The 14,623-nt window shown below is 41.1% G+C and overlaps 1 protein-coding gene across 1 annotated transcript in view; it reads right to left on the reverse strand.

Annotated features, from left to right (window-relative positions):
• Positions 1-3,242: 3,242 nt before the first annotated feature.
• The window catches only part of GRM1 (glutamate metabotropic receptor 1), a 348,169-nt gene continuing 336,788 nt past the window's right edge, over positions 3,243-14,623 (reverse strand). Inside the window, exon 8 of the mRNA XM_038762331.1 lies at positions 3,243-5,307. Coding sequence (XP_038618259.1) covers positions 4,398-5,307 — 910 coding nt within the window. The 3' untranslated portion in view covers positions 3,243-4,397. The remainder of the gene's footprint in view (positions 5,308-14,623) is intronic.

The following is a 14,623-nucleotide window of genomic DNA, read 5'->3' on the forward strand; positions in this document are numbered from 1 at the left end:
AGGGCTGCCCAAAATCTTGTTCTTTCTAATAATATAAGCGTTATACAAACTTTAGTAAACACAAAAACTTCCTTGGTCCTGAGGATGTGTACTCACGGTTCACTATGTGGAAGGAGCTGACCACACATCAGAGGCCGATAAAGGAAAGGAGTGAAAACAGACACTCATTTTCTCGTAAATTAAAATAACTCTGACTCACTAATTGGCTCAGCTCTTCCTAGTCCCCCAGTTGACTGGTCCCATCACCAACCGGATGGTTCCAACCTCCCAGGAGACTCTAGAAAGTGTAGCCCTTCAGAATCTTGGAAAATGAAGGTCCCAGGAAGAACAAATTTACAGGAAAAGTTTTTACTAGTCCTTTTAGTACTTTTTTTGCTGCTCTGCCACCAGTAAGGGCCTGAATATTTCCAAAGTGAGATCTGCCAAGAGCTGGTTTTGGTTAACCAGTCTGTGGACAATCAAGTGATGGATGGGGCACTCACCAGACCCTGGGAAGTGGCCCACAGAAATGCCATCTCTTTATGTGGTATTTTTCTAATCCAATTTTTTGTCTTCCTTCCCTTTCTGCCTTGTAGTCTTAAAGCTCTTTACCCTGAACTTCATGGTCTTGTTTTTTCTTCCTGTTTCTTTTGATCCTCACTCCTCATTTTGTTCTGTTACTTGGAAATCCCTTCTACTTTGGGTCTTATCTCTGTATTTCACTCTTCCTTCATTGTCTCAACATTGTTTTTCTTTTTGGGTGCTTCCTAAATCCTTTCTTACCTCCTATAAACTCTTGCCAAGTAATTCTCCCTGATGGGAACCCTTCCCTCCTGCTCTCCTTCCAAGTCTCCCAAGTCTTCTTCCAAGTCTGAGAGAATGGGCATGGCAAAATATCTTTCTGAACTCTCTGGCCTCCCAGTCATTCTGTATATGATCATTTGATTGGATGCAAGGGAATAGAATTGCTGGATGAGGAGAGATCTTAGAGAAAATGGTCATCCATGAGGTCTGTGGCCATTAGAGCAGATTCCCCCAGGATTAGATTTCTTAACATGGACCAGAGCACCCTATAACTTCTAAGAGAGTATGAATGACATTCACTGGGAAATAGAAATCACTGTCTTTACCTCTGAATGCATCGTTGGCTCTTGAACCTGATGTTTTACACATTCAGCACCAAATACAGCTCTTTATAAGCACAGGTGATAGAGACAGAGCGGGAGTGAGAAATCTTTGCAACACAACAATTCTCTGCATTAAGTATCATTAACCCTATTTCTAAAATGGGAATCTTACCACTGGTGACTGGGCTATTACTTGTCACAACATGAAACGACTATTTGGCCTGAATAAATTTGGTGCCTCTTTCAAGTATCTTTCCCTTCATCTTCATCTGGAGAGATTTGCCATAGTCATATTTACAGTTTTGGTGTATATATACAGTAAACATGGGAATGATTTTGTGCATTATACTCTCCCAAGCACTTAGTAGAGTGCTGTGCACACAATAAATAAATGAATGCTCCGTAAATACCACTGTTTGTTTAGGATCAGTTTTGCAGTTATAAAATTAATGATCTTTATAATAAATAGAAAATATTTATTATACAGCAATATCAAGATCATTTGACAAAAGGCAATTTTTATCAAGCCAAAATAAAAGACTTGTACAAGAAGCTTAGTAGCTTACACAAACACATAATCTAAGATGAGTAGTTTTTGCTGTTTTGGTATACTGTATGTCTGTGAACATTCCAATTTTCAACAATTACCAAACTAATAGCTAATCATATATTGAACCTCAAGAAAACCCTTACTCATGATGATAATATGATTAAATAGTAATAATATTGTCAGTGGTTAATGAGTTTACCAAATTTCCTAAGCCAGGAACCCAGGATAAATTGTCAGGTTATGTAATTTGTGTAACAGGAACTTGTTTTCCTCATCTAGTCTATGCTGAAAAAAGAAAGATTTGAAAGCAGAAACCCTATTCTACTGAAAACATATGACAGTGAAAAGAAAATATGTTCAACTAATGATAGAGACCATTCCAGTGTGTAGAAATCCACCCATATATCACTGAAGTTTTCCTTTATTTAGTCTGTTTCATCTAAATAAGAATATAGATGTCCATGTTCAGTTTCCAGTCCTGAGATCTCAGATATCCACAACAAGCTTAATAGTCAATTCATTAAGGAAAGATGATTCAAGCTTCAAGTACCAGGGAAGGGGTGATATTAGCATCATTTCACAGTAAAAAGGATAATGAAATATAGCACTAGACTTAGAAGATCAATTGATGTTTGGAAGCTAATCAGATGTCATACAGCTGCAAATATTTGCTAGGGCTTTGAATTTGGGTATGCCTTTAATTCATTCTCCCAAGGAGAAAGAGATGCAACAAACAAACAAAATACAAAAGAAACCCACACTAGGGAGTGGGAGAAAGTGGGAGATTACTTAAAAATATTATCGAAAAATCAGACCAATAGGTAGTGTGAACATTTCATCTTATCATCATAATGATATCACTCTGCAATCTCAATCATGGCATGCTAGAAATAGTGACCTCAACCAGAGACTATCTGCTGAGCAAAATGGACAGGGGAGAGGAAGTGTGGAGAGACAGGACTGCACATACATGGATATTATAATCTGGCAAGTCTCTGAAATAAATAGAGAAGCAAATAGAAGTCTGGAAATGGAAGAGAAAAATAAGCAGAAGAGAATAAGGAGGCAGAAGAAATAAACAGGTAAGCAGGAAAACCCCATACCTATTTTAAGCACTGAAAGATGGAAGGTAGAACCTTGTATAGTGTAAATATTAAGTAATGAGAAATACTCTGAATACTTCTGGTTTTGCCCTCTAGTTTAATACTGGCTTGGGTATGAGTGACAAAACGTTCACTTTTGTTGCTGTTGTAATGCCAACACTTCATGTAACAAATTCTCAAAGCACTTTTTATCAACAGCAGATTTCCAAAAAATGCCTGCCATATAAGTTTCCTCTTATCAAGATAACAGCTGTTTCAGCTGAATATGAAAAATGTTTGAGCACAGCATACAAACGTTCTGAAGTCTAATGTATCGATCTGAACAGTGCTCTATAAAACACGTTTCAAACATAAAACTATCAATACTACATCTGTAAGACAGTCTTCCAGGGGCAAGTAAGTCATTACTTGGTTTAGTATAAGTACACACACAGACACATGGACACTCACTCTTTCGCTTTTACAATGAAATCAATGAACAACAATAAAGAATTGCTTTTCATTTAAATAGTCACCATTGCTATGAGCACACACTACTGTCAAATGTGGATTTGCTTTGTAGGAACACAGAGAAACAGTGGAATTACATGGTCAGTTGGTAATTATTATTTGCTACGGAAAATGGAGGGTAACAGTTTAGCCTTACAGTTTGTTCTCTTCACCAAAGACTACTTGAAGCCCCTTGGCGTGATCCAAGAACCTTGGCAAAGCTGTTTGCTCTCGTCTCTTTTCAGTCTGCTGTTATTCTGGCCCTTTTTCAAAATCAGGCAAAGAAAACTATCAAGTGTGAGTAGCTGATAGTGCTGACAGAATCATTTACAAATGTCAGGCTGCCTCCTACCTCTCTGACTCTCTGACAAAGCATTATGCGATGATGTGTTTCTGCCCATGTTTCCATCTTCCCAAATGGAGAAACAACCAGCAGCGTATGCACAAACCTCTTTCTGTGGCCTTGAGTGGCTGACAGGGTCTCTGGAGCAGTGAGCAAAATGAAGGCCCCAGTTCCAATGCCTCCACTGGGCCCTTCCACTTTTTGCAGATCCATAAGTGGGGATAAGAAGAAAGAGGATTTGTGGGGAGGCCACTGCACCACCTTTAGATACGGTAGTACCATCCTGGCTCGCTTCTCAGATTGCCTAAATGTCATCTTTCTGCATCAGACTGAGGGCTAGAAAGTGTGTTAGTATGAACGGTTGCAAAACATTTCATTTCCATTTTCAAGTTTGCTTCAATGTGTTTGTGTGTGTGTGTGTGCACGCGCGCGTGCTCCTGTGTTTGTTCATGTGAAGGTGTTTCTCCAGTGTTCTTCCTTTGTGTTTTTATGTTTTTGCTCAAATAACCATATGCCATCCTGGTTTGTGCTTTGAAGGAATATCCTCTCTTCTTGGGGGACCTCAGGGTCCCTTTGAGTAATTCAGGGAGTGGAGCCCCCAGTTGGATCTTTTGTAGTGCAGAATGCAGGATGCAGAATTTCCTCTCCCCTCCATTGGACTAGTCATGATAGATTTCCCCTTCCTTCCTTCGATCCCACTTTTTCCGCTTTCCACTTTGGCAGCGCTTCTGCTCCCGTTTTCAAACTGCCCAGCCTCTGGAACCCTCTTCCATGCCTCGGCTTTCGGTAAGATGGCCTCCAACCCCCTACAGGGTGGATGAGCTTTGCTTGTAGTCCCTCAGAATGACAGAGACATAGGTCCCGTTAGGGGGTGTGCAGAGCACAGATTCTGAAACAGGGGAGCTGGGGACCGAGCTGCCCGAAGCCACCGAATCTCGAAAAGGCGATGGGGGTGTCAGTGCTGGGGAGGCCTCTGGGGTCAATTTCCTGGAGGCTTGGAGATTCACGTCATCCTCTTCCAGCTCATCATCCTCCGTGTTCCCCTCCCGCTCATACACATAATCTTGGATGAGCTTGAACGTCTCACTCTCCCCGTCCTCGGCCGGGGGAGACATCGGCTCTTCGCTGAACATGCTCAGCTGGAGGGGTAGGGCCTGCTGCTGCTGCTGCTGGCGGGGTGGGGGCTGGTATAGGTTCCGCATGCCATTGCCCAGGCCCCCTGGGACCACAAGTGCGGCGTTGAAGTCGGGGATTCCAACGGCAAATTTGTTGACCACCCCTTGCAGCGGGCCCATGAGGGAGTGCTGGGACTCCTGCGGCTGTTGCGGTGGAGGGGGCAAGCTCCGGGGGCTTCTTGGCTCAGGCAGGAACAGCTGGGTCTCCTCCTCCATCCCATGGGTCAGGAGGGGTGGAGTGGCCACTGGAGCTGCCAGCCGCCGGTGCACCACCATAGAAGGGCTCCTGGGTGGGCTGAAGGGCACTGGCTCACTCTCCTCTTCCTCCACCACATTGTATAGGGTCTTAGTGCTGTTGTCGGAAAAAGTCAGGCTCTTGCCTGGGCCTTGGTAGGTTTTAGTGAGGGGCTTAATCACCGCTGTCTGGTTGCAAGCCATCTCGTTGGTCTTGACGTGCACCGAAAGGCGGTGCCACATGTGCTGTCCCTTGGGCACCTGTCTTCCACCTGGTTCAGACCATGACACAGACTTGCCATTAGAACTATGAATAAAATAAAGATGGATTTATTCGCAAATATATTAGGCAAATAAACATACATATAAACCTAAGATGCACAGTCTGAGTGCCCAACACCACCGGCTTTGCTCCCTCCCATCCCTAAAGTTTCCCTTCATTATGAAACTGACTTTAGGAAGGCATTAACTCGTAAGAATGCAAATTACCATGAAGTGCTGCAGAAATCAGCTGCTGCAGGGAGACGACCCCGCAGCCCCAGAGAAAGAATGGCATGGGGAGAGGATGTTAAAGATGAGTGGATTTGTTTTGGCCTATCACTGCTCATTTTACCTTCAAGGTTAAAAGTAAAATTGCTAAAATGTTGGATGAATTAAATCTTAATCTGCAGTCTTTGAACATCTGGTTAGCAGTACAGACAAAGCCTTCTGTCCCCCTTTTAGTCTCAGCCGCAGGTAAATGAAGACCCATCTATTCAGCTACTTCTATTGCTTTCAGGGAATTAAAAAACCCTGTAGAGTACATGTAAAGTATTCATTGAGTTGTCAACTTTGGTTTGCAAATGGTATTGATAGTTCATAGCAGTGGGACAATATGACACCTGTACAGGGGAGGGAGACAGAAACAGTTGACAGAAAAATCAACATCCCTGCTCCCTTGATGAATTTAATGATGTCAATCACATTTATGAATATACATTTTACAGACAAACATCATCATTGCACAACAGTGGGATCTATACTTCGAAAAAACAAGCCAGTTGACATAGGGTGTTGTGATTTGGTGCCAGAGAGACTTGTACCTATCTATTCTATTTATTTTATTTTGTTAGTATGTTTGGTTTTGTTCTCTGTCTCTCCCTTTTAGACTGTGAGCCCACTGTTGGGTAGGGACTGTCTCTGTATGTTGCCAACTTGTACTTCCCAAGCACTTAGTACAGTGCTCTGCATACAGTAAGCGCTCAATAAATATGATTGATTGATTGACTAGATTGGTGACTTTGAAAGGGAATCAGGTACAAAAGAATGCCTGCTTTAGCCTATGAGGAATATATTGGAGTCAGACACAAAAGTGAGATCTGGCATTATCACCCTGTCAGTTTCCAGCATGTTTTCTTTTCCTCTTTTCTCTTCTCACTGTAAACTCCTCACACAGATCTGAAGAGTCAGCAGCAAGTTAGACATAGTAGCCCCCATTTTGACATAGAGGTGATTGGAATCACATAATCCAGAAATCTCTGGGCCCTGGCTTTATTTTCCGTATAAGCATCAAGCAGATGGTGAGTCTCCGTAAGCTTTGTTACATTTTTCAATGTTTACAATCCTAATTCAGAGTCAATGTTTAATTCTTGCATAGAGAGATCTGCATGAAATGAAATGTTTCTCAGGCAAATTCCATCCAACCAATCCCAAGAAAATTGGTACATTTGCTAAATGCATATTTCTAAGTAGCTTTAATTTTTCCATTTCACACTGCTAAGAAATCATTTTGACAGAAATGGACATTTCCTTTTATCAAAATCCTAGATTCTCATTAATGTATCAACATCCTCTGTAATTACAATGGAAATTTCTGAAAAAAATGGGTTAGCTTTTCGTAGCTGTATCATGTAACCATTTCACTTTTCTGTGGCTTGAGATGTGAATACAAAACTAGACACTGCTGGCAAAATTAATTCTCCTCTGTATGGGATTTTTAGAAAATTCTTATAAAGTAATTGTTAATGGGTGTTTATGAAAGCAACAGAAAAAATAAACTGCAAACACATTTATGGAAAGAAGAGAATTTGTGGGGAGGAAAAACGTTATTAAAACTGTTTTTATATGCAAGGATGTGGGATTTCCAAATGTGAATACAATTGTTTAGAAGTGTAAAATTAAAAGCCCACAAAGCATAATTCACATAGTGATTAAAAATATATGACTGTTTTCAACAACATTCTGAGTGTTTATGATGAAGGCAATGTTTTGACACCACATATTTGAAAATCCTGACAAGGGAAATCATATAACTGCAAAACATTAGAGCACAATAATTAGTATCTAAAGGAGATGTGTGCAAAGATTGACTAAATTATGGTTAACAAGCACTTTGGTCTGTCATTGTTTTAAGTAATGAAAAATTTCCTGATATAGAGCTGATGGTTGGTGGAATCCTTAGAGGCAGTGCTAATACTGCCATGAGTTTGACCATGAAAAATAACACTTCTGAATCACTATGTCAACGTTAATAGGGATTCTTTGAATTGACAGTAATCCTTTCTTCCAAGAATGTCAAAATATTTGCCAAATACTGAATCACTGACTTTTCCTTTAAACACTTCTATCAAGTAGTCAGGATGACTGACTCATTCTCCCCATTTAAGAGCTAGAGAAATTAAGGTCGAGAAAAGTGCCGTCGCTTACCTCAGGTGACAGTGAGGTAAAGAAGATCTAGAATAGCAACAGAGACCTTTGGTTCTGACATATAGGTTTTGTCCATGTCTCCCTTCTCCCAGTTCTCCTTTCACTCCAGAGTTTACCTTTTCTCTCCATTTCTATTTATCTCACTCTCCTGTCGAATACTAAATCATCCTGTTTGTCTTCACCTCCCTGCATAGCTTGACAGGAGTTTTGCTTTCCTACCCTTCTCCCTATGCCAAACCTTTGAGTTTTTTTTTCCCCTCTACTCCTTGTGAAAAGCACTGTACACAAATACTATCTTAGTGTGTCTCTCAAATGCAAAAAGTGATTTTTGGTAGGGACATCAGGTCAGTTGAATGTTCCACAAAACCAGGTCCATTAGTTTTTCTTCAGGAACCATGGATGTGCCTCAGTCCTGAGATTTCAGGGTCAAGAGCCTACACAGAGGAATAGGATACAGTGCAAGTGTCTTGTGCAGCATCATTTGCATTCTTAGTCTCTGCTAGTCTGGGGCACAGAGTACAAGTAAATAGGGATGCAGAACATTTTTACATGTAGGTATGTTTTTCATTAACAATAGTCAGCTACGGGAAGGAGGACTTCCAGGATCCAGGCTTCCTGAATTCCAGAACAGTGCTCTTTCCACCAGACCAATGGTAGAGGTAAACTGGGGAATATTTGTGCACCTAGTAGCAGAAAGGTTCTATTTCCCTTGCCAGAAAACCAAGGTGATGCCACTCCTGCTCCGTCACCCAGTCAACAGCATGGATTGTTTTCCTCAGTGCCATTATAGTGCCATTATATCATGGGCTCCTCGAGGCTCCATCTACTAAGTGCATTTGGCAAAAGGAAAAAGTCACACATCAGTTCTGCTCCAGTCCAGTGTACTCAAATTTCTATCTCAGTGATGAGCTACTGTTGCTCTTATGTTTGACCCTGCTTCTTTTTCAAGCTCTACTGTCTGGGCACTGTGTAATTACAGTGCTATGCACACAGTAAGCGCTCAATAAATATGATTGACTCAGAACACAGTAGCACTCAATCATATTAATAATAATAATAATAATGACATTTATTAAGTGCTTACTATGTGCAAAGCACTGTTCTAAGCGCTGGGGAGGTTACAAGGTGATCAGGTTGTCCCACGGGGGGCTCACAGTCTTAATCCCCATTTTACAGATGAGGGAACTGAGGCCCAGAGAAGTCAAGTGACATGCCCAAAGTCACACAGCTGACAAGTGGTGGAGCAGGGATTTGAACCCATTACCTCTGACTCCAAAGCCCGGAACTTACTGTGTGCGAAGCACTGTACTAAGCGCTTGGAAAGTACAATTCAGCAATAGAGACAATCTCTGCCCACACTGGGCCTCTAGAATTTATTCAGGAGATTAAATAAATTTAGTAAGCCTATTTCTTAAAGAATAAAATAAATATTAAGCATGAGGCTTGTAATTACTAACCAATTACTATATTTTATATAAGTATATACACACATATTTATACAAACATGTATATTTATAACTTTGGACTCTAAATTTTAGGGCTGAAAAGGAAGGGGTAGTTAGTTGAATGACCCCCAAAGCCATAGAATAATGAACCCAGTGCTTCATTTAAATTGTCTACCTATCTTCTTTGAAGCGTTGTGTCTTCCTTGACTTGCTTCATCTATTTAGGTACGTTGAGTGCACTAAAGCCTGATTGAGAAAGCCTCCTCAGGTTATTGAACAACTAAATAGGTCATCTTCTAATGAGTCTTGGCCATAGGCCTTGCCATCTGTTAGCCATCTCAGATTTGAGGGACTCAGCCCTCCTTGCAACTTTTGGGTCTTTCCCAAGTGGCAATATCCATTCAGTCTACTGTGACCATGGTGGGGCATGATGGGCTGAGTTTGGGAAACTCATCGAATTCCTGACCCTTGAGGTCAGAAAGAATGAGAACCTAAATATAAGCTTTTTATGAGATACTACTACTACTACTACTACTACTACTACTACTACTACTACTACTACTACTACTACTACTACTACTACTACTACTACTACTACTACTACTACTACTACTACTACTACTCAGCATGGCTCAGTGGAAAGAGCCCAGGCTTGGGAGTCAGAGGTCATGGGTTCAAATCCCAGCTCCGCCATTTGTCAGCTGTGTGACTTTGGGCAAATCACTTCACTTCTCTAGGCCTCAGTTACCTCATCTGTAAAATGGGGATTAAGACTGTGAGCCCCACAAGGGACAACCTGATCACACTGTATCCCCCCCAGTGCTTAGAACAGTGTTTCATACATAGTAAGTGCTTAACAAATGTCGCCATTATTATTACTACTACTAATAATAATAATAATAATAATTGTGGTATTTGTTAAATGCTTGCTATGTGGCAAGCACTGTTATAAACTCTGGGGTAGATAAAAGGTAATCAAGTTGGACACAGTCCCTGTCCCATGTGGGTTTCACAGTCTTAATTCCCATTTTACAAATGAGGGAACTGAGACCCAGAGAAGTAGCAGGTCACTTACCCAAGGTCACACAGCAGACATGTGGCAGAGTCAGGATTATTCATTCAGTTGTATTTATTGAGTGCTTACTGTGTGCAGAACACGGTGCTAAGTGCTTACCCAGGTCCTTCTTATTCCCAGGCCCATGCTCTTTCTACTAGGCCATGCTGCTTCTATGCATTCTAATTTATTCCTCCAGAAAATCAATATTTCCCACACTTCAGGAAATAGGATGACTGGTATAAGTGAATCACACCATTACCGGCATTTACAGTGATCCGTTCTATTTGGTGTTTGCATGGTGCACTGCTTAGTGTTCAAAATGGCCTAAAATTGGAATTACAATGCTGAATCACAGAGCTGAGTTAGTTACACTATTTAAATTCTTAAGTACAAGAAGTTCAAGCACTGTGCTAAGCCTGAAGCCTCACATTTCATGAAATTTCCAAGAGCTTTACCTATTTTACTTATTTCCAAATTCCAATTACTTCTCATTCAAAAAATACCTTTGGAAAACCTTTTCTAGGCTGTAGTGGACAGGTAAATGCTTTCTGGACTTAAGTGAAAGTGAAGGTTTCCAAGATGCTGCTAGAGTCCGGATAGCACTGCTGATTTCACAATTCGAGGGGTTACTAAAGACAAATTTAAAATCGCATAACTTCCACATAGCTGTACTCTCTTGCAATTCATTTCACATTTTAAACACAGGTCATAAATGTAAAAACATTTTAAGATAACTTGGTTCTATCTTATAGAAAAGCCAATTAGTGGAGACAAGAACCAGTAAAGAAATTGTAAACTATAGACTTTTTGAATAGATGGTGCCTTCATTCATAGTCTGTTCTGTTTAGCAGTAGGAAACCTATTCAATGGGAATGGAGCCATTACAGGCTCAACCCATTTCTGTTCTACAAGAGATGGCTCTTGAGATTATTCTTCTGCCACCATATCTGCATCATGTGAGGGCATATCAACTTAACCCAGGTGCACAAAAATTTTATAATTGAAATAAACCAAAGGAGTTCCCAAGATGATTCCCCTCTTAGGAAAAAGAATGCTCTTTGAAGATAAGCTTTCTCAATTATAAAATCCCCTTCTTTAATTACAAACTGCCAAAGAGGCTTCTCCCAGCCAGGTTTCAGGCAAAATAGCTGTTCAGAGCCAGGGGTTTTAACCATCAACATTGTAGCTAAGAAGTCAAACTAAGCCCTGCTCAAGTCTCCTAAATGTATTCCTAAAAAATGCAGCACTGTTCCTATTAGGAAGATGCAGATTAACCTGTATCTTAGCCCCAATATCCTTCCTTTAGACTCATTCAGGGTCTTTTTACCCTTTGCCTAAGTCTTAATTTGTCAAAACACATTCTTAGGACCAGTTACAGAGTTACTTTGAGCCATTCAAGGCATGATTCTGGCACTCTTAAAGTCTCTAAGGTAGACTTTGGATTTTGGTCACTTCTACAGGCATTTTAGTCTTCCTGAATCAGCCTAGTAGACCATAAGTTGTTCAGTAATCATTGCTTCACAGGCCTGGTGGGCTAGAAAGCAAAGGGATTGATTACCCCAGAAATAGCTCACCCATTTCCTTTCAGAGAAACAGGGGAGGCTGATCCAAGTTAGTCTATATTTATGTGGTCAGAGTGTGGTGGAGCAAAAACTAGGCCCAGCCTGATTAAATCAATTTATATGCTGTATTTCTTAAGGGTTTACTATAGCCTAGCACTATACTAAGCACTAGATAATCAGGTAAGACAATATCTCTCATGGGGCTTAACTACCCCTGTGGAAAACTGCATTTTCCCCTCTGCATTCTATGGTATCTGTTGCTTTGATCAAAGTTGCCTGCCAAATCCCTGTTTATAAATCTCTTTGTCTTTGATTTTCTTCTTAAAACTCTAAATATTCTTTAATTACTCTTCTTGGATGTGTTCATGGGTACATGAAACCTCCTAAACTGGTCCTCCTGTCCTGCCAAGCAGACTTATCTGTCCTCCCTTGGTAAACCTTTCCAAGGGGCAAGCAGCACTTGCTGTATTAAGTTTCTGCTTTTTTGTTGCACTGAGTTTGTTGCTGGGCAAGGCTCACCCTATGGCAGAGTCTTTAGACAGAGGCTACAGATACTAGGAACTGCTGAGCTAGCATGATTATGTGGCATATGGCTGTTACCCCCTTATCACTAGCCCAAACCAGGTTTAATAAGTGGGAATTGACTTCCCCGGGTCTCCAAAAAAGAGGTATGATTTGATAGCAATCAGGATCAGTTATACTGTGGTTTCCTCAGAGAAGCTAAGGAAGCAGTTCAGATGTTGCAGTATGTGCCACCGAAAAGAAGGTCCGAGGCTCAGTGGACTCACTCACCAGTGTTCCTGGAAAAGTTTAAGCACAAACAACACTTGCCTATCTATAATTGAACTGATGTTTAAGCCACATAAACCCAGTCAGTGGGCTGCCGCCTGCTGCAGGAATGTGTACCTTTGACTCTCCCAAGGGTTTGAAAGGCTGTAAAGAAACAGCTAAAAGGGACCACAGACTGTGTACAATGATGAACATTTTCCATGTTCTTGTGTTGACTTAAAGGGACACTGTCAAGAACTTGAAGCCAAAAGCTAGGCCAGCCATGCAGGTTATTTTTTTAATCAGATTCAGAAAATCTGATTAAAAAAAGTGTTTTAAAACATTTGCAAATTTAAACAAATTTTGCAAATTTTCCAATTTAAAAAAGAAAATATAGCAGCCATGCTCTGAGGGACCCACAAAACTTATCTTGTCTCCCCCCTGAGGAGATGCAGCAGCCAGTCCTGCTGACATCTCCCACAAGGATGTCACAAGCTGACGTTAGGGAACCATTTCACAAGCTGAGTTTGTGGCTGATACTTAGACGCAGACAGGATCATTTCAAACTCTGGACACAGCAGCTACAACAGTAGAAAAAAGAATCTGCTAAGCAGAAGCTGACAAAACTGCTGAAAGGTAAAATGTCACTCTGAAGCTTGCGAGAGTTGAAAATAAAAGTGTTTATATAGAAACAGAAAAGTATTATATATATGTGTATATATACATATATATATATATATATATATATATATATATAAACCCAAACCCAAAAACCTTGACAGTGTCCTTTTAAGAATGTATGGACAATCAAATTAAGTCAGATGTGCAAAACATGGCACATAGGTGAATTCCCCATCCTTGATGACATGCATCACATCTGTCTCAATGTCAGGGATGAAGAAACCCAGGAGAGAGAAAGCAAGGAATAAATCACTACTGGTCATGCAGCTTGTCTTACACATTCACTGCAGTGTGGGATTTTTCAAAGCTGCACATGTGCCGACGGACACTGGCTGGTGGGCGAGAATTCTGGCTGCCTCTTCCTGAGGATTGAAAAGAAAAAGACACCCAGTGAGTGGTTATACACATGTACAGACATGGTGATTATACCACTCAGAAGGGTGCCTGTCCCTGAATTGGCCCCTTTTGATTTCCTGGATCTCTTAGTGGCTTTTCCTCCTCCTCTTCCTATTTTTCTATTTATCCTTTTTACTTCCTGGCCATCTCCTGCCTTCTGGAACAATGATTTCTTCACTCCTCTGGGATGCTGATTTATGGCAAAAACCTTCTTTGGAACTTGTGATGCCTTCCCTCTTGTGAAACCATTTTTCTCTCCAAATATCAGATGGCTTTGCTGCTGCCATGCTCTTGGTGTCTAGATGACTTCTTTTGCAACATCACCTGGGATGTTGCTTTGCACTTTTTGGCACTTTGTGCCTGGTGAAGAGGGTGCACTCCCCACACAGACACTGGATGCCCTCCCCATGAGAGAAATCTTACCACAGCTCCCTCTCCTTCAGTCCTTGTCTCACAGCATGCCTTTTCATTGCACTGCTTCAGGAGTTTGGAAAAAGTCATTTCCCATAGTATTTGTTGTTACTATCCCCCAAAATTCCTTAATAATAATAATGGCATTTATTAAGCACTTACTATGTGCAAAGCACTTTTCTAAGCGCTGGGGAGGTTACAAAGTAATCAGGTTGTCCCACAGGGGGCTCACAGTCTTCATCCCCATTTTACAGGTGAGGTCACTGAGGCACAGAGAAGTTAAGTGACTTGTCCAAAGTCACACAGCTGACAACTGGCGGAGTCAGGATTTGAACCCATGACCTCTGACTCCAAAGCCCGTGCTCTTTCCACTGAGCCACGCTGCTTCTCTACAGTGGCTTCCTTACAGCCACATCCTCCCAAACCACATCTCTCTTTTTGCCTCTAAAAGATGGAAGGAATGTAATCCATTTATTTGGACCAATCACCTAAATACAAGATGTTGGGTACATGGATTTTTATTAATTTAGTGGTGGAGAGGAAGCGTTATCTCAAATGTGAGAATGTTGGTTGTCGGAAGCAACTGCTGCTGCTCAGGGTGACCACCTGCTTCTCATC

This window comes from Tachyglossus aculeatus, chromosome 2 (genome assembly GCF_015852505.1).
Source record: "Tachyglossus aculeatus isolate mTacAcu1 chromosome 2, mTacAcu1.pri, whole genome shotgun sequence".
Classification (NCBI taxonomy): Eukaryota; Metazoa; Chordata; class Mammalia; order Monotremata; family Tachyglossidae; genus Tachyglossus; species Tachyglossus aculeatus.